Here is a 17,334-nt window from a genome sequence, read left to right as displayed (position 1 = left end):
TTTTCTAAAGTGCCAGAAACAAGATTTGTGGGAATTTTTTAGTGATTTTTTTTTTTTGCATTTTCCCGTTTTAAGCATTTTTCCCCCTTAAAAATTGGAACTTGGTACATTCAGTAGGAAACTCTTCACTCGGACTGTGGCCAAGACCAAGAAAAGTGCAAAGAGACAGAGGAGGAGTGGAGGAGTGATACTCCTCCATGGTTAACATTCAGGAGCCTGTCAGAAACCTCCCCCTTCCTATATGCTAGGAGGGTCAGATGCTCCTGGTCCTTCCCTCGAGCTCACCTCCCTCCAAAAGCCATGGTCTTGCCCTTTCAGCATCGTTGAGAGGGCGGCCATCTTGGCCCCAGAAAACAGTAGCTGGGAAAAAGCTGCCATTTAGGTGACGGCAGCCTTTCTCCTTTTTAAACTGCACTCCTGTAATTCCCATTTGTCAAATTTCCTCCCCCAAACTGGCTCTCCCCTTGTGAGCTGTTTTTATTTGGGGGGGGGGAGGAGGTGGGTGGGATGGGAAATGTTCATCCAATCACAGAGTGGGGACGCCCGGTCATCAAAGAGAATTAGGAGCAAACGTTTCTTCAACTCCCCCGCTGGAAGGAAACATACGGACCCCTGACCAGGGTTAACTAGTGCAAATTAGGGATTAGGGACTGTTTCGGGTCCCTGCACCCCATCCCTAGGCTGGGATCTTTGGGTGTGGGGAACTGAGTCAAAGATGGGGTGTAAGGTGCTATTTTGGAGGAAAGATTGGTGGGGATACCCCAAAGCCCACCAAGGGAGTAGGATGGTTCCCCAAAAACCACCTGGAGTGAATGGTGAGGGAAGCGACACTGGGGAAGATGGAGGTAAAAGTAAGGACGGGAGGTCATGTGCAAATCTTGGGCTTACCCACCCATCCAACCCCCATCACTTTTCTGGCTATTTGGTCTAGTCTGGGAGAAACCATCAGGAAAAAAAACAAAAAACCAGGGAGAAAGTAGATTCTCTTCCCCATCCCATATGGAGCTCCTCCCTCCTGGCCCCCAAATCTGATTTAGCCCAGAAGAGGCCATAGGTAGAGGCAGGAAGAGGTGTGATCTACTCACCTCTTTGCCTTGGAAGAAGAATCTGGGGCTCACTGGATTTGAGGGTCAAGATAGGGCTGAGATTAGTGCTGCCCTGGGCTGGGGAAGTGCTCAGCCGTGGAACAGATGGGTAGCCCTCCCCCCAACACCTCCTTGACCTGGATGGGAAGAGGCCATCTCCAGAGTCTAGGAGAATGAGGAGGAATGTGGAAGGTCCAAAGGCATGGAAGCCAAAGAAGGCATGGCGTCTTAACGTGAAGGGAACAGGGACACAGAACCCCACCCCTGGGAAGAATGGAACCTGGAGCCAAGCTCCCAGATGGGTGGGTGTCGGGTATCACAATGGTCTGGTCCAGGCCCTGGGCCACAGAGAATGGAATGTGCTAGGAAGCATCTAGGCAGGGGCTTGGAGAAAGCTGCACAACGAGGGGAGGTCACTAGGCGAGAGAGATGGTTCCCCCCCTCCCCCGGGTTTACGAATCAGGAGGGTGGGTTAGACATTCAGAGCTGGTGGGGGCCGTGAGTAGAGATTCCTAGAAGTATATTGCTCAGTTGCCCCAAGGGCTGAAGAAGGGATGGGGGCTGGCCCTGCCCCTCGCGGAGGCCATTCCCTGGAGGAGAACCGAGAGGGGAGCCACCAAAGATCCCTCCCCAGGAGACGGGAAAACTACAATCTCACACAAAGCAGCCTGACCCCTGAGCTCCAGGGGCCCCCAAGTCCCTGCACAAGAGTGTGGAGGGGCTCCCAAGGGGCAGGGAAGCCAGGGAGCTGGTAGTGGCAGGGGGTTCAGGGAGGGTGGCATCTGGTGAAAGGGGGGAGGTGGGCCCAGAGCTCACCCCACATCTCCCTTCTGGGTTCTCTCAAGCCCCGCCCTTTCCCCCTCTCCCTTAGGGGGGACTGGGGGAGGAAGAGTCGGGGGAGGTGGAGTCGGGGGCGTAGGGGGTGCTGCTTGAGGATTGACTGCGTAGCCAAAGACCCCTGGAAGGAAGGGGAGGGCGCCCCCACCCTTCTCATCAGGTAGGACCATGTTGAGAGCAACCGGGAGTGCGGTCAAGTTGCTGAAGTTATAAGGGTAGGCGGCAAGGAGCTGGGGGCCATAGACCAGTGGGTAGGGCTCGGGGTAGAAGGTGACTTTGGCGGCCCCCATCCCCTCCACGCGGTCCCCCTCCCCGGCCCCCACCGGCCCCTCGCTCCCCGCTTTGCCCCTCCCACCACTAGGTTCCCTGCCGCTCCCGATCAGAGCCAGTGGAAATTCCTGCACGGGCGGATAGGCATAGGTGCCCCCTCCTGCCACCAGCGGGGGCTCCTCACCCCCGGAGATGACAGGGTCCTGGAGAGACGCGGTCTCGGAAGCTTCCTCCAGGGCCGCGCCCCCGCCCCCTGCCTCCCCGCTGGAAGAGGAGACTTGCATCTCCTGGGGGGCCTCCTCCTTGACATCCCCGGGTCTGGTGGCAGCGCTGCCCTTGGAGTAGGCGATGACGGGCGTGGGGGTGCCCCCGGGCCGCTCGGCGGCGTGCCTCTGCGCGTGGCGGCTCAGGGCGGCCGCCGTCTTGCACACCTTGGCGCAGTGAGGGCAGGCGAAGCGGGTGGAGGGCCGCCGGCCGGCCCGGGAGCCGTGCGCGCCGCCGCCGTGCGCCTCCTGGTGCTTGCGCAGCTTCCGCAGGGTGGCGAAGGTCTGGGCGCAGTCCCCGCAGCGGTGCCTCCGCTCGCCCCGGGCGCGCCCCGCGGGGCCCTCGGCCGCCGCCGCCGCCGCCGCCGCCGCCGGGGTGTCCTCCCAGCTCCGGCGCTCCGACTTCTGTCTCCAGCGGGGCTGCCGGCGGCCTCTGGGCAGCGCGCTGCCCCCGGTGCTGCCCGCGCCCGCGGCTCCGGCCTTGCGCTTGGGCTTGTAGGAGTAGTAGGGCCTCCAGAGCTGGTCCTCCCCGCCGGCGCTCGCTTCCTCGTCGTCGTCGTCGTCGTCGTCGTCCTCGTCGTCGTCGTCGTCCTCGTCGTCGTCGTCGTCCTCGCTCTCCTCCACCTCCTCTCCGCTCAGCTCCCCGGGACGCAGGTCAGTCTCTGAGATGCGGCGCTTGACAATGGCCTCCTCCCCGATTCGCACAGTGATCTGACACAGTGGAGGTGGAGCCTGTAGCTGAGAGGGGCCCCGGCCAGGCCCCGCGGGGGGACCCCCACCCCCGCCAAGCCCGCCGGCTGGCTTGGCCGTGTAGGTCAGTGTCCTTCCGGCCCGTGGGTTCCGGCCCTTGGCCTCCTCCGTGGCTGTGGCCGGCCCCGCGGCTGTGGCCGGGCTGCCCGCCGTGGCGGGGCTGGTCGGTGTGGCTGCAGGCTGAGGGGGAGGAGGCGGGTACTCACGTTTTTTGGGGGGCCTCGGGGGAGCGGTGTAAGTGATGACCGAGGCGGCCTGGGCTCCCCCGGCGCTGGCCGGGCCCCCCCCTGCTCCACCACCGCTCCCGCCCCCGTGCACAATGACCGAGGGGGCTGGGTGGGCAAAAGTGATAACAGAGGGTGGGGGGCCGGGCTGGGGGGCGGGTGGGGGGCCGGGTGGTGGGCTGGCAGGCATTGCTACAGGGGCCGGCGTGCTGAGGCTCGGAGAAAGGGGGGCCTCGGGGGCTCCCTGGCTGTAGGTCTTATAGGGCCGCTTGGCTGCCCGCATGGGGAGCAGGCGGTACAGCTTGAGGGTATTGAGCTTGGGCTTGTAGCCTCCATTGGGTGTCTTCTCACTGGCTAAGAGGCCGGGGCTAATGCCATGGAAGGCTCGCTGGTGGGTCTTCAGGTTATAATAAGTGACAAAGGTCTCCCAGCAGAAGATGCACTGGTACCTGGGCCGGGACAGCAGGGAACAGGGCAGGGACAGAGACGCTGGAGTCAGGGGCCCGGCAGCCAGGGCCTCAGCTTCCCACGTCCTCCGCTCAGACCTAGAACTCCCCCAGCCATTCCCTCGCCCTCCTTTCCTGCTGCCTGTCCTGTCCTGCCAGCTTCCGGGGAGGAACACCCCCCCCCTCGTCCTAGCTCAGGGCCCCCCCGGGTGGCTGGGAGTCACCAGGCCCCAGCTGCTCCATCTGTGAACCGGGAAGAAGCACGCACCTCGCCTAACTCACAGCTCCGGGGACAGAACGGGGACACGTCTTATGAACGGGGACGTATTACGGAGACACGTGTCACAACTACCGGACAGGCCCGCGCTCCCCACAGTCTTGTCCTGGGAGGACAGCTTCTTCTGCCCTCCTCGGCCTCGGGCACAGCACCAGGCCCCACCCCACCCGGAGCATCTGGGGGCGCTGGTGAGCGTTCACGGAGGGAGCGGAGGCAGGGGGGAGGCAGGTGCGTGAGCGACCACGAGCAGGCGAGCAGGGGCGAGTGGGTGAGCAGGCCAGCCTCTCGGTGACTCTCTCGGCCCCCCTCCTTCCCTTGTCAGTGGTCCCCTCGCGCGCGCGCGCGCGCGCGCGCGCGCGGCCTCCTGACCCTGCGCCGCCACCCGCGCCCCGATCTCCAGGACCCCCGCGCTCACCTGCGCTCCCCAGTGTGCCACACCTCGTGCTTGGTTCGGTATTCAGCCAGGGCGAACACCTTCTCACAGTAGCGGCAGGGGTACTTCCTCCGCCAGGAGTGCACGTTGCTGTGCCGCTTCAGGCTGGACAGGGTCACGTAGGAACGCTCGCAGGCCGCGCACACGTACAGCACGTGGCCACCCACCACCTTCACCACGTGCTCAGGGCCACCTCGGAAGCCCACCGGCGGGGGCAGGGCTGAGGCATCCACTCCCGCAGGACCACTGGGGCCGGAGCCCCCGGAGCCCAGCCCCGCAGGCCCTCGAGGGACGGCCCCCCGTCGGCACTGAGCCTCGTGGGTCTGCAGCCGCTTGGGATGGATGAAACTCTTCCCACATCGGGGGCAGGGGAGGGGCCGCCGGGACAGCGGGGGCTGGGAGTCAGAGGCCTGGGCCTCGGCCCTGTCGCCCTCCCAGTCCCCTGCCGGCCTAGGCCCGGGCCCGAAGCTGTCGTCTTCAGGCCGCGAGCTGGCCATGGGGGCTGGGGCAGGAGGTACCCAGGCATCGCCTCCCTCCCCCAGGCCCTGCAGGCGGGAGATGCCCAGACGCCGCCCCAGAGCCCCGATCTCTGCCACCGCTGCCCCGTCCCCTCCGCCGCCTGGGAGTGCGAGCCGGGCGCTATAGATGAAGTTGAGGACATCAGAGAAGGCGGCGGCTGGGACCCCCGGCAGCTCCAGGACCCGGGGTGGGGAGGAAGTGGGGGGTGAGGCCGGAGGGGGAGAAGACGAGGAAGAGGAAGAAGACGAGGAGGAAGAGGAAGAAGAGGAGGACGAGGAGGACGAGGAGGACGAGGAAGAGGCAGCTGTGGTGGTGGCCGGGTTGGGGGCAGGGCCCCCAGTCACTGGTGGGAGGGGCAGCGGAGCCGAAGCAAGCAGGGCCTCTCTGAAGAAAGGACTAGACGCGGCCAGGACACTGCGGTGCGCGGGGAACTTGGTGTCTCCAGCTATGAGGGTGACGTCACAGAAGAGGCCACGGAGCCGCTGCTCGTTGAGCTGGCGCAAGACGGCGGGGGCATGGGACGGGTCCGTCACCTCTGCTGGGGGGGGCATGGCGCCAGCCTAGACAGACGAGAACAGGAAGGGGGGGTGAGCGGGGAGCGCAGCGGAGGCTGTTGGTCAGAGACCAGTGGGAGACTGACAACCTTCCGGTCACAGAAGGCAGGGGTTAATCTTAGCCACGCGAGTCTGGCGGGCATCCGACAGTAGTACGTCGACCTCTGGGGCTGGAAGAGGCTAGGAGTGGCTCAGGTCACGATGAAGGTCGAGGGTGAAAGCCTCCAAAGCCACAGACAGAGAGGAAAGCAGTGGCCACTTCTCTCCTGGCGGGAGGAAGAGGGAGCCCCCACGGGGACTGGTGACCCCTTCACAGGACGCCCGCGTCTAGAAAAACATGACTGCCCTTGCCTCCCGTCCGACTTCTCCCAGCCTCAGACTCTCGAAACGTCTCACCTGAGGGCACAGTCAACATGGAGCAGAGCGGGGCTGGCTCAGCGAGTCCCTTCTGTGGGGCCTCTTCCTTCTGCGGAGACACAGAAACCGTGTTCTCAGGAAGGGAGCCGGGAAGGAAAGGACCCCAGGAAGGGGGGGGGCGGCCACAGCTCTTGGGGTCAAAGAGGACGCCCGGGGCTGCTCTGGAGACCCTGACCCTTACCGGGGACCTGTCAGGTTATTTGTCTAGCTGCATCCGATTGGACCTAGGAGGTCACACGCAGATAATTGCAGACCCCTGCCTGCTGGCCCAGAGTACAGGCACAAGGCAATTCGCATAGTCCCGATTCACCTCAAAACAACACGACGGCGGTGGCGTAGTTCAGTCCCATAGGTCCAGGGGAGCCTCTCGGATCAGTCTCAAGTCCCTTTGGCCCAATCTTCGGGGCTCAAAGAAAATCAAAGATTTGCATGTTGTCTTTCATTATAAGAGTCTCATTTCCACATCAAAATAGATTTGCTAGAGCTTTTTTTTTTCATTGGACCAAACTGCTTAGATATTCCACTTAGGAGAGGATTGCACGCACGCGCGCACACACACACACACACACACCCACACACACACACCAGGCCCACAAATCTTAGAGGGGGTTTCTGGTGCCAGGTGACCACCAAAGACCATGGGTTCATACATACGTGCCAGCTCGCTGCCGTCTCTGGAGGGCACTGGAAAAAGGCCGCCAGACCGAGAGTGAGGAGGCTTGGGTCCCACTCCTTACTCTGAAAGCTGGTGGCTTTGGGACTTTGGCTTAAAAGGGGGGGGGAGAGAAAGACACCCCCTACCTCACCTCTTGCTAGAAGGCTCATCCGAAAGGAATAGCAGGCACCCCAAATTTGAGCCGTTGTGGTCACCGCACAGAAAGCACCTCACAGCCACTGTGGGCACAGTCAGGGCTTTGGGGTCCCATTTTTCAGTTGAAGATCCAAGTTCCAGAGCCGTACGGTGACATAGCCAAAGTCACACACAGCTGATAATAACCGGGGCGGGGGGGGGGGGGTGGCGCTGATCACAGAGCCAGACCTACAGACCCGAGGGCAGAGCTCTGGGCCCCTCATCCACCCTGCATGAAACCCAGGAACACTCTCCTTCCAAATGCCCTGGGTCACACATGTCCTCTGAGATATACCGCATCTGGGGTTCCTCATTACCCGCCCCCAAAAGGCTCTTTAGCATCTGGGCTGAAAGGCCTCCCTGCCACAGCCCACTTCATGCTCTGATTCCTCCTGGAGGAGGAGGGTGGCAATGGGGGGGGGTGATATTCAAAAGCTCTAACAGCCCCAAGTGCTAGGCACACAGCAGTACCGGGCCAGGTGTTCCCCGTAACATTGCCACATTGCACAGGGGTTGGGAATCCTGCAGAAGCGCCCCTGCCCCCGCCAGCCGCCCTGCATGTGGCCTGGGGTCCAGTTCTGGCTGTAAAGTGACAAGAGAGAAAGGCTTCCCACTCGCTTCCAAGGTAGCCGCTGGCCCCCTGGGACCCTTAAGATCCAGTACCTTCCTTGTATTACCTCCTCTGCTCCTCATCACTATCCTACAAGGTAGTGCTTAGCTTCCCCATTTTAAGGATTTTAAGTAATCCCTACACCCAATGTGGGGCTCGAACTCACAACTCTGAGGTCAAGCGTTGCATCGACTGAGCCAGCCAGGCGCCCTGGCTTCCCCGTTTTTAATGGACAGACTTGAGTTAGAGATGTGTGGCCAGTTAATAGGAGGGCTGAAATCTGATACCAGGAAAGTGTGGTGACAAAGTCTGTATTCTGGGGACGCCTGGGTGGTTCAGTTGGTTAAGTGTCCGACTTCAGCTCAGGTCATGATCTCACGGTTCATGGGTTCGAGCCCCACATCGGGCTCTGTGCTGAGAGCTCAGAGCCCGGAGCCTGCTTCGGATTCTGTCTCTGTCTCTGTCTCTGTCTCTCTCTCTCTCTCTGCCCTTGCCCCTGCTCACACCCTCTCTCTCAAAAATCAATAAACATTAACAACAACAACAACCCCAAAAAACAAAGCCGGTATTCTGGACTATAGCCCCTCACGATGAAGGACCAGTTTATAGCTGTGATATTTATGATACAATAAAAAATATGTACATAATTGGTCTTCATCCCCATTCCTGACACAGAGCTCCTCAAACTCCTCTAATTTCCCAAGTGCTAAGCGTGCTGGGAGCATCTTTGTTGCTAACATTTGGTGGTTGACCCTGAGCCCTGACACAGGGCTCCTCAATCCCTTGGAATTTCCTGGGTGACAGGAGCGTCTTTTGTTCTAATGAGGTGACCTTGGTAGTCTCCTGGAAAGCTTCGGGATGGGGGCCGGTCACCAGAAATACCAAGCCATGAGTGGAAGCTTGAAACGTTCAGCCCACATCCATCCGCCACGGAGGGGAGAGGGGCTGGAGACTGAGTTAATCACGGATCGTGACTACGTGCTGAGGCTTCCGTGAAAATCTCTAGCCTGTGGGGTTCAGAGAGCTTCTAGGTCGGTGAACATCCATGGGACAGGAGGGTGGTGAACCCCAACCCGGGGAGGCGGCAGGTCCTGTGCTCAGGGCCTCTCCAGATTTCGCCCTATGTATCTCCTTCATTTGGCCGTTCGCCTGTATTACCGTATCCTTTATTATACAATAAACCGGTAAACCCTAAGTAAGCGTCTCCCTCTGTTCCATGAGCCACCCTGGCAAATTTTCAAAGCTGAAGGGGGGGGCATGAGAAACCCCGATTTACAGCTGGTCAGAGGCCCAGGCTTGTGGGTGACTGACATCCGAAGCGGGCGGTCTCACGGGACTGAGTCCTTAACCTGTGGGATCTGACGGTACCTCCAGGGAGACAGGGTCAGAATTGAGCTGAGCTGCAGGACGCCCAGCTGGCGTCAGAGCCTTGGTCGGTGTGGGGAAACCCCACGCATTTGCTGTCGCCAGTGTTGTGAGGAGAGTGGATAGAAAAACAGCACCCGCTAGGGCCCCCGCCGGCCCATCTAGTACCTTTGTGAAAATGAGAGGAAGGGAAAAAAGTTCAAGGAGGGGCCCCTTCCTCCGGAGGTAGCAGGCCTGTCTGTACAGGCAAGCAGGACAGAAGTTCAGTTCCAGCCCCCCCGGCCCCCCTCGGCCAGGCCTGGCCACCTGCACGGGCACGCGGGCTTGGTGCCTCCTGAGGCGTGGCCGCGTGCCGACTGCCAAAATGCTTGGACGAGGCCCGTGAGGGCTTCTTAGAACCACGGAGGTCCCGAGCTGGCCTGGCCCTCGGCGACCAGTTCCATCATCATCATGGAACTTGTAGCTGCTGTGTGTGACATCCTTATGTGAGGAGCACAGTGCGAAGCATTTTATCTGCACTCAAGTGTCATTTGGACACTTGCAAGGCCCCCAGATGGCCGCAGCGGGGGCTATCGTCAACCCCGCTGTACAGAGGAGGAAACTGAGGCTTGAAATACGCCAACCCCCTCACCTGGGAGTGGAGAGAACGCGGTGCCGGGGGCGACCTGCCCCTGGTCTCGGGGTTTGGACCCAGCTCCCCGGAGTTCAACCGCTACCCTACGAGGTTTGACGGGAGGTGAAGACGGCAGTCACGTGACCCGGGGCCGGTCGCTTCACCCCTCCGTATCTCAGTTTCCTTGTCTGTAAGGCGGGGGGATAAGGAGCGGTTCCCACTTGGCAGGGTCGTGAGGAAGAACGCGCTCCTGGCCGGCAGGACCCAGGGCAGTACTAGGTACGTGCTGAAAGTTCAGTTAATGCTGGTTCTTATTATCTCGGAACTCAGTCCCGGAAAATGGGGGGCGGGGGCAGGGGGAAGCCGTAGAGAAGAAATTCAGCTTCATGGGAAGTTTGGCGGCTCTGTGGTTTTTTAGTTTCTTGTTTGTTTTCACGGGTCCCTCCACTCTTGACCAGCTGTGTGATCTGGGCGGCGTGACTGACGTGGGGCTCTGTGCACCGCCACCAGACTTGCTCTGTCTCTTGCTGTCCCCCCTGCCCAGAATGTTCTTCCCTCAGGCAGCCCCGGGCCTCGCCGCCCCACCTCCTTGAAGCCTTGACTCAAGTCACCATCTCCTGGAGGCCTTGGTGGCCACCCCCACCTCCCCAGACTTCCTACCCCCTCCCTTCCCCCTTCTCCTTGGCACTTAGCAAGGCGTACTATTCATGTATTTCTAGAACGTAAGCTCCAAGGGAGAGAGATTCTTACTGCTGTTTTCACTGCTGTCACCGGTGCTTAGACCGGTGCCTGGTACAAGGGGAGATTTAAAATTGGTGAATGAATGAATCTGCCTTCTTCAGGGTCTTCCTGGGGTCTGTCCACCCCCAGGAAAGGAGCCATCCCTCAGTGCCAGACTGAGCTGGCCAGCAGCCGGGATGACGCATATAACTCGACCCCTTCTGGGGCCCTCACGCTTTGCCTGATATACTTCCAGTGCTTTCCGTGGGCTGTCTCACGGAACGACTTCCTCAAAACAGCCACCCAGAGTCAGTATTTATATGATCCCAGTTGGACAGATGAGGAAACCGAGGCTCGTGGAGGGGCACGTCCTGCTCAAGGTCACACAGCTTGTGAGCACCAGAGTCAGAATTCAAATCTGGGCTTATGTGAACCCAGATGCTAAATCTTTTCCCCCTGCCACGGCCCTGATCCTGCTCTGGAGGGGCCTACGGCTGGCCGGCGGGTTACAGAAATCACAGAAGGGCTCACGTGCTGAGTGCTAACTGTGTCACGACTGACCCCGCCCTTTCCTCCACTCCCCGCATCCAGCCGTCACCAGGCTGGGTCGGATCTACGGCCCAGCTCGGGAATGGCTCTGGAAACCTTCCCTTCGACCCGCCTCTGGCCCCCGAGCAAGCTCAGGCCCCAGTTAACACTTGCGTGGCCCAAGGCTCTTCTCCCGCCTCCAGGCCTCCTCTCCCTGACGGTCCGCGTCCCCAGAAACCTCCGCTGGTCTCCACTCACTCGGAAATGAGGTTCAGATTCCTCAGCCAGACACTCAAGGGTCCAATTCCAATCTTCCTTTCCAATCTTGCCCGGTGTTGGACTCCCCTCGAGCACCCAGGGCGCTCCCCCCCCGCCAACGCGCCCCACAGACCCCTGCCTTTACCCTCCTGGCATAAATGCAACCTTCCCTAACCTCTTCCCCAAAGCCCTCCAAAATGTGCAGATGTAACTCAAATGCCACCTCCCTCTCGGCCCTCCCTGACCCACAGGGCAAGGACAATCCCTCCTGTGCCTGGCTTATCAACGTTGTGTGCCCCCATGGCCGGCACCCAGCAGCAGATATTAGATTAGGTTCTCACTCCCAAGGCCAGGACTGTCCAAGTCACTGTCTCAGCACACTGGTCTTCCGACACGACACCGACTGGTACAGGTGCTAAATTCTGGAGAAACTGGGGAGAAGTGTGTGTGCGTGTGTGTCTGTGCGTGTGTGTGTAGGTGGGGGGTGCACAGAGAGGCCCGCAGAAAGCTTCAGAAAGGCAGCAGAAAACAGTGTGTAAGCACATATGATCTAGAAGCTGACTGCCAGGGTTCAAATCCAGCTTTACCTCTTAGCAGCTAAGTGACTTTGAGCAAATTACTTAACTTCTCTGGGCCTCAGCTGTCCCATCTGAAAAAGGGGGGTAATCAGGACACCTACCTCCATGGGGGTTTGCAGAGAGTAAATGAACGATCATATGTGAAAGTACAGAGGACAGCGTCCTGGTACCCAGCGGGCGCCAAATACGGGCTTACTACTATTGTCATCAGCCAAGCCCCGAGGAGGGGACCCCCAGCGGCTGGCACAGGCGTAGCCCCCAAACCGTAGCTACTTACCAGGTACATCTCCCATAGTGCCACTTACGCCCCTGTTGGAAGATAGGCAGGGCAGGTAATTAGCCCCATTTTACAGATGAGGACCTGAGGCTCACTCGGGGAAAGTGCCGGTGAGGTCGAGGCAGGGCCCGAACTCCTCACTCCCAGGCCTCCTTCCCCCCCACCGGGCCACGGTGCACCTGTCGTTCAGGCCTCACACAGCAGACAGCACCCCCCACTCCCATCTGACAAGAGGGCCCCCGCTGTGGTGCCCTCCCCACCCACCCCCTGCACAATCACCCTCCCCCCAGCCAGGCCAGGCACAGCACACACACACACACACACACACGCACACACGCACGCGCACACACACACATCTACAGAAGGGCCCAGGCACCAAAGGTGAGGAAAACCTGTTCTGAGCAATCTGCCTAGCGAGCGAATTCCATTCCCAGACCCCTCCACAGTGGCGGGAGCGGCCCAGTGTGCGTCACAGAGAGCAGGAAGAGCAGAGATCCCCGCCAGGGGGGCAGAGAGAGGGTGAAGCAGGAGGAGGGGACTGCAAACTTCGTGTTTCTTTTTCCTTTCAGTGACAAGAGTCACACCCGGCCTTTACGTAAACACGGCCAAGAAGGCGCTGCGTCCCAGCTTGGTTTCCTTGCGGCCGCCAGGCCTCTCCTCCCGGTGACCCTGACACGCCGGGCGGGCCGTTGAGGGGCCAAGCGCTCAGACCCCGCACGGGGACCAGCTGGGCCACCCGACAGCTCCCAGGCCTGCCCTTGTCTGCCCCATATTTATCTCCCGGCCTTCCTCCTCCCGGATCCCCACAGCAGCCTCACGCGGCCACTCCAGCGCGGAAGGCAGGCTGCACACAAGGCTGGCGGCTGATCTCTCCAGTCTGAGGCCCACATTGCCCTTGTCACGCCACCTCCCTCCCCACAAGTGTTTTCTGACCGGCTCGCCTCCTGGTCCAACAGCACGGACGGGCTCCCACAAACAACGTCACAAAAGAATCCCATAGAGAACGTTATAAACACACAGCCTTCCCCTCGCTCGGCTGCCCACGATCCCATAAACACAACCTGCGCTTTCCACACACACACACCCCCCCCCAGCCCCTCGAACGCCGGTGCCCGCTGCCCCACAAGTACCTGGGACACACCCTGGGGGCCCCCACTCCCCACAGATCCTCGGGACCTGAGTTCTAGACGTGCTCTCCACTTACAACTCACTCCACACACAGACACACAAACCCAACCTGCGGGGGGGGGGGGCGACCTCGCTGACACCGGACCACACCTCGGCAGGGCCACAGAAAGGGGACCCGGACGTGACGCCTTCTGACTCAAAGGTACACAACCGCCCCCTCCAAAGGGGCGCGCGTGCACGCTGCACTCTGGTGCCCTCCACAAGCACGCACACTAACCACGACAGCTATGCAGAAAACAACAGTTCAGAAATAGTTCATGTGTACAGCAAAAGACACATACGTGCAAGAAAACACACGCGGGTCTCAAACCTACAGAAAACCACCCATCTGACAAACTCCGCATGTATCATTGCCCCGCTCCCCAATGCGGACCTGTCACCCAAAGCCACCGGGCCGCATCTTGTAATTCTGCCCCCCACACCATCGGACGCCCCTCCACGAGGCTTCCTGTCCCCGTGGCCCACGGAGGGCCCTACCCGGACCCCTGGCTGCCGGACCAGCAAACAGTGGTGCCCAGGACAGGTTTACCTTGCCCCACAACACAGCGGGAGATACACAATCTCCAGGACTCACAGCCACGACCCTGCCCCGACGGCACGATGGCTCCGGGGCCCCTGTCCGCCCCGCGCACCCCGCACACCCCAACTCTGGGGCGCTGGGCGGCCCACCCCTCCCCCTCTCCGCCTGGCTCCTACGCCATCGCCCTCCCGGCAGCTTGCAGCGCCGGCCCGGGCTCACACCCGCCCCACCCCACCCCCAACCTGCCCCACGGGGGGGAGGGGGGCACCGGGCTGCAGAATTAACCCTTCCGAAGGGGAGGGCGCGGGGGGCCCCCCTCCCCGGCCCCGGGCGATCGCGCCCCCCCCTCCACCGGCCGCCGCCGCCGCCGCCGCCGGACCGGCCGCCGCACCGGGGCCCCCTTAGCCGCCCCCCAGCGCCGCGCGCGCCTGGAGGCGGGGCTAGGCTCAGCCCCCGACCCCGGAGCCCCCAGGTCAACCCCAAAGGGAGCGGTCGCGGCGCGGGGCGCGGCCCGGGCCCCCGCGGCGCCGGGCAGCGGGGAGGGGGCCCGGCTGTTGGCTCCGGTCCGCCCTGGCCCTGCCCGGTTCGCCCCGGGGCCCACCTGACTGCGATGGCGCCGAGTCCGCCAGGCCCGGCTCATCCCCGTGGCCGCCCCCGGCCGCTCCGCTCTCGCCCGCCTCCAGCTCCGGCTCCGGCTCCGGCTCCGGCCCCGGCCCCCCCAGCGCCCGGCCCCGGCCCGGCCCCGCCGCCGCCGCCGCCGCCGCCGCTGACATCATCGGCTCCCCCCGCCCCGGTCCTACCCCCACCCCCACCCCCGGAAACAGTACCCCCCCCAGCGCCGCCGCCGCCGCCGAGAGGAGGCCGGCGCAGCGCAGCCGACACCGACGCAGGGCTCCGGGCTCGGGCTCCGGGCGAGCGCGCCCGACGGCCTCGGCCCGGACCGATCGCGGGACGGGACCCGCGCGGCGCAGGGCCGCCGGACGGGCGGGCACCGAGCGGGCGCGGGGCTGGCTGCGGCACCCCCGCCGGGCCGCACGACCACCCGCTGCCTAGCGAGGGACGCCCCCCTCCCTCCCGCCCCCTGCACGCCCTTCACTCGGCGGGGCACAGCGCCCGGAGCACGCACACCCTCTCCGCGGACACACAACATGGCAGGCTCGCGATCCGGCCGGGTGGGTCCCTCAGACCCGGGCTCAGCACACGCACAGGGGCAGCCCCGGACACACGCACGTGCCCACCCACCCTTCCCAGAAACGCGCAGGGACCCCCACCAGGCCGCGGCCCGGGCAGGCCCCAGCCCTAAGGAGCAGACACACGTAAATGACTACCAGTGCAGATGACCACGCAGCTTGGTATTTTGTCCCCACCGGCAGAAATATCCACATCTATATACTTCTGCGTAAATGCAGAGGCCCTGGTGTGCGCCTCCCGGGGCGGCACCGACAAAACACCAGGTGAAAAGCACACACAAGAAACACATTCCTGAAACTCCAGAGGGACAGTCCCAGAGACTCCTCCCTGGTGTTCAAAAATCCACAACTCGGGGGAGACAGAGCGGTCGGCCCTCAGCTCCCTCCCGCAAAACCTTTCTTTGGAAACAAGGCGAGACATAAACGAGTTCATTTAAAACCAAACAAGTCTCATCACAGAGCTACTCCTCCAGAGAAAAAGAGAAGGAGACCCACTTCGGAGGCGCAGAGACAGACACAAAGCAAGCAGGGCTGGAAACCACGAGAGAAACTAGGCCCACCCCCACCCCACCCCTACCCCACCCCCACCCCTGCCTCAGGAAGGTTCCAGGGGAGAACCTCCCGCCCCCACCTCAGGAAGGTTCCAGAGAAGAACCCCGCTCCCACTCCATCCAGGTCACAAGGGCTGGAGCTCCGAAGGGCCCAGGCCCCCTGAGCCAGGCATAGAGGAGGAGGTCGGAGGAAAGATGGTGAGTGCGGGGGTCAGGGACACAGAGCCCCCTTCCCCGTAGCTCCTGGCTGCTCCCTTTGGTCTCTTCCCCCCAAACTTCCCAGCTGTGCTAGAGACACCCCCAAATGAAACTCACAATGGTGTACCCAGATGTCCCTGGAACCTGTGACATCACACAGACGCACGGCATCTGAGGCTGCCTCCCCTTCCCCAGACCAACAGGGCACCCCCCCCCCCCCGGGTCCTCCTTTTCTTCTCCCAGGAATTTACCCAGAGAAACACGATGCCCCTGGACCGCTCACCCCCTGCTTCCTGCTTTAGAGGCCCAAGGCCCACGCTGTATCACCTCATCCACGTTCAGGCCCTTTCTAGCTCCCAAGAGCTCCTCAGCGAGACGGCCCGCCTCTCTACTGTCCCGAGAGACGGGTCCCACAGCCCAGCCTGGCGTTCGCCCTGCCCCCGGTCCCCTGGGCTATGGCTGCCCTAATGCCCGAGCTCCTTTCTCCCTAACAGGCCGGCAGTCACCCCTACTTCAACCTGCCCGACTTCACCCAGCCATCGCCGCCCTCCACTCCGCCCAGCCTCCCCTCGCACCAGCGCTGCCGGCCCTCCGATGCCACCAAGGGCCTGCTTGTGGCCCTGCTGGGTGGGGGCCTGCCCGCTGGCTTCGTGGGCCCCTTCTCTCGTATGGCTTACCAGGCTTCCCACTTCCCCTCGCTGGAGCTGCTCATCTGTCGATGTCTCTTCCACCTCCCCATTGCCCTACTACTTAAACTGCGCGGCGACCCTCTGTTGGGACCTCCCGAAGTCCGGGCCCGGGCCTGCCTCCACGCCCTGCTCAACGTCCTCAGCATCGGATGCGCCTACAGTGCGGTTCAGGTGGTGCCGGCCGGCAACGCTGCCACGGTCCGCAAGGGCTCTTCCACAATGTGCTCTGCCCTCCTCGCCCTCTGCCTCGAGAGCCAGGGTCTCAGCGGCTACGACTGGTGTGGCCTGTTGGGCAGCACCCTGGGACTCATCATCATTGTGGGACCGGGACTAGGGACACTGCAGGAGGGGACCACGGGCCTCTACACCGCCCTGGGCTACGTGCTCGCCTTCCTGGGCGGCCTGGCGCTGTCGCTGGGGCTGCTGGTATACCGCTCTCTGGACTTCCCCTCTTGCCTCCCGACGGTGGCCTTCCTGTTTGGCTTGGTGGGGCTGGTGGGCTCTGTGCCAGGCCTCTTTGTACTGCAGACCCCTGTGCTGCCCAATGACCCTCTGAGCTGGAGCTGCGTGGGGGCGGTGGGGATCCTGGCCCTGGTCTCCTTTGTGTGCGTGAGCTACGCGGTCACCAAGGTCCACCCCGCCCTGGTGTGCGCCGTCCTGCACTCCGAGGTGGTGGTGGCCCTGATGCTGCAGTACTACGTGCTCTATGAGACAGTGGCACCTTCTGACATCATGGGGGCAGGGGTGGTGTTGGGTAGCATTGCCATCATCACCGCCCAGAACCTCAGCTGTGAGAAGGAAGGGCAGGTGGAGGAGTGACATCGAACTTGAGAGCCTGGGGGTTGGGGGTGGGGGGGGGGGCAGGGGGAAATAGAAGGAGAAGGAGAGACTGGCAGGCAAGCAGGGGAGGGCACGTGACCGGGAAAGAACTGGAGATGGGAGAGGGGCACCCCTTGGGAGTCAAGGGTGACCTGGGGACTCAGTGGAGAAGGGACTGTCTGGAAGAGCTGGGACGAGCGTGGGGATCAAGAGATGTGGAGTCTAGGCTGGGGCTTGGGGATCAGGACGTGACTGTGGGGTAAGTAAGGTCTGAGGAGCACATCAAAGGGGTGAGGCAGGCCGGC

General features: G+C 62.2%; 2 protein-coding genes across 8 annotated transcripts; one reads left to right on the top strand and one right to left on the bottom strand.

The window, feature by feature from the left end:
* Positions 1-5: 5 nt before the first annotated feature.
* Positions 6-14,264, bottom strand: ZBTB4 (zinc finger and BTB domain containing 4). 7 transcript variants are annotated; one of them, XM_047089650.1, is made up of 6 exons: positions 14,184-14,244; positions 11,875-11,906; positions 6,386-6,481; positions 6,055-6,124; positions 4,568-5,664; positions 6-3,878 (listed from the first exon to the last, which is right to left on the bottom strand). In XM_047089650.1, the coding sequence occupies exons 5-6, from the start codon at positions 5,653-5,655 to the stop codon at positions 1,898-1,900; spliced, it is 3,069 nt and encodes a 1,022-aa protein (XP_046945606.1). In that variant the 5' UTR covers positions 5,656-5,664; positions 6,055-6,124; positions 6,386-6,481; positions 11,875-11,906; positions 14,184-14,244; the 3' UTR covers positions 6-1,897. The 7 variants fall into 7 exon arrangements, with proteins under 7 accessions (XP_046945606.1, XP_046945605.1, XP_046945607.1 ...); XM_047089649.1 differs by lacking the exon at positions 11,875-11,906 and having other exon boundaries at positions 14,184-14,264; XM_047089651.1 differs by lacking the exon at positions 11,875-11,906 and having other exon boundaries at positions 6,386-6,473; positions 14,184-14,257.
* On the top strand, positions 13,663-17,029 carry SLC35G6 (solute carrier family 35 member G6). Its single transcript, XM_047090130.1, has 5 exons — positions 13,663-13,789; positions 13,988-14,145; positions 14,407-14,634; positions 15,765-15,899; positions 16,016-17,029. The coding sequence occupies exons 1-5, from the start codon at positions 13,663-13,665 to the stop codon at positions 17,027-17,029; spliced, it is 1,662 nt and encodes a 553-aa protein (XP_046946086.1).
* Positions 17,030-17,334: the final 305 nt, after the last annotated feature.

The sequence above is a fragment of the Lynx rufus genome, unplaced genomic scaffold (genome assembly GCF_022079265.1).
Source record: "Lynx rufus isolate CCGP_SWC_20201006 ecotype Redwood Valley unplaced genomic scaffold, mLynRuf1.p SCAF_28, whole genome shotgun sequence".
Classification (NCBI taxonomy): Eukaryota; Metazoa; Chordata; class Mammalia; order Carnivora; family Felidae; genus Lynx; species Lynx rufus.
The sequence above is the reverse complement of the archived record's forward strand: the minus strand, read 5'-3'. Positions and strand labels throughout refer to the sequence as shown.

Coding starts and splice junctions, on each gene's coding strand:
- ZBTB4 (XM_047089649.1), bottom strand. CDS start 5,655: ATGCCCCCCCCAGCAGAGGTGACGGACCCGTCCCATGCCCCCGCCGTC. Junction 3,879..4,567: donor TGGCACACTGGGGAGCGCAG/GTGAGCGCGGGG, acceptor GTCCCGGCCCAG/GTACCAGTGCATCTTCTGCT.
- SLC35G6 (XM_047090130.1), top strand. CDS start 13,663: ATGGCTCCGGGGCCCCTGTCCGCCCCGCGCACCCCGCACACCCCAACT. Junction 14,146..14,406: donor GGGCCCGGCTGTTGGCTCCG/GTCCGCCCTGGC, acceptor CCCCGGAAACAG/TACCCCCCCCAGCGCCGCCG. Junction 15,900..16,015: donor AAGAGCTCCTCAGCGAGACG/GCCCGCCTCTCT, acceptor TCTCCCTAACAG/GCCGGCAGTCACCCCTACTT.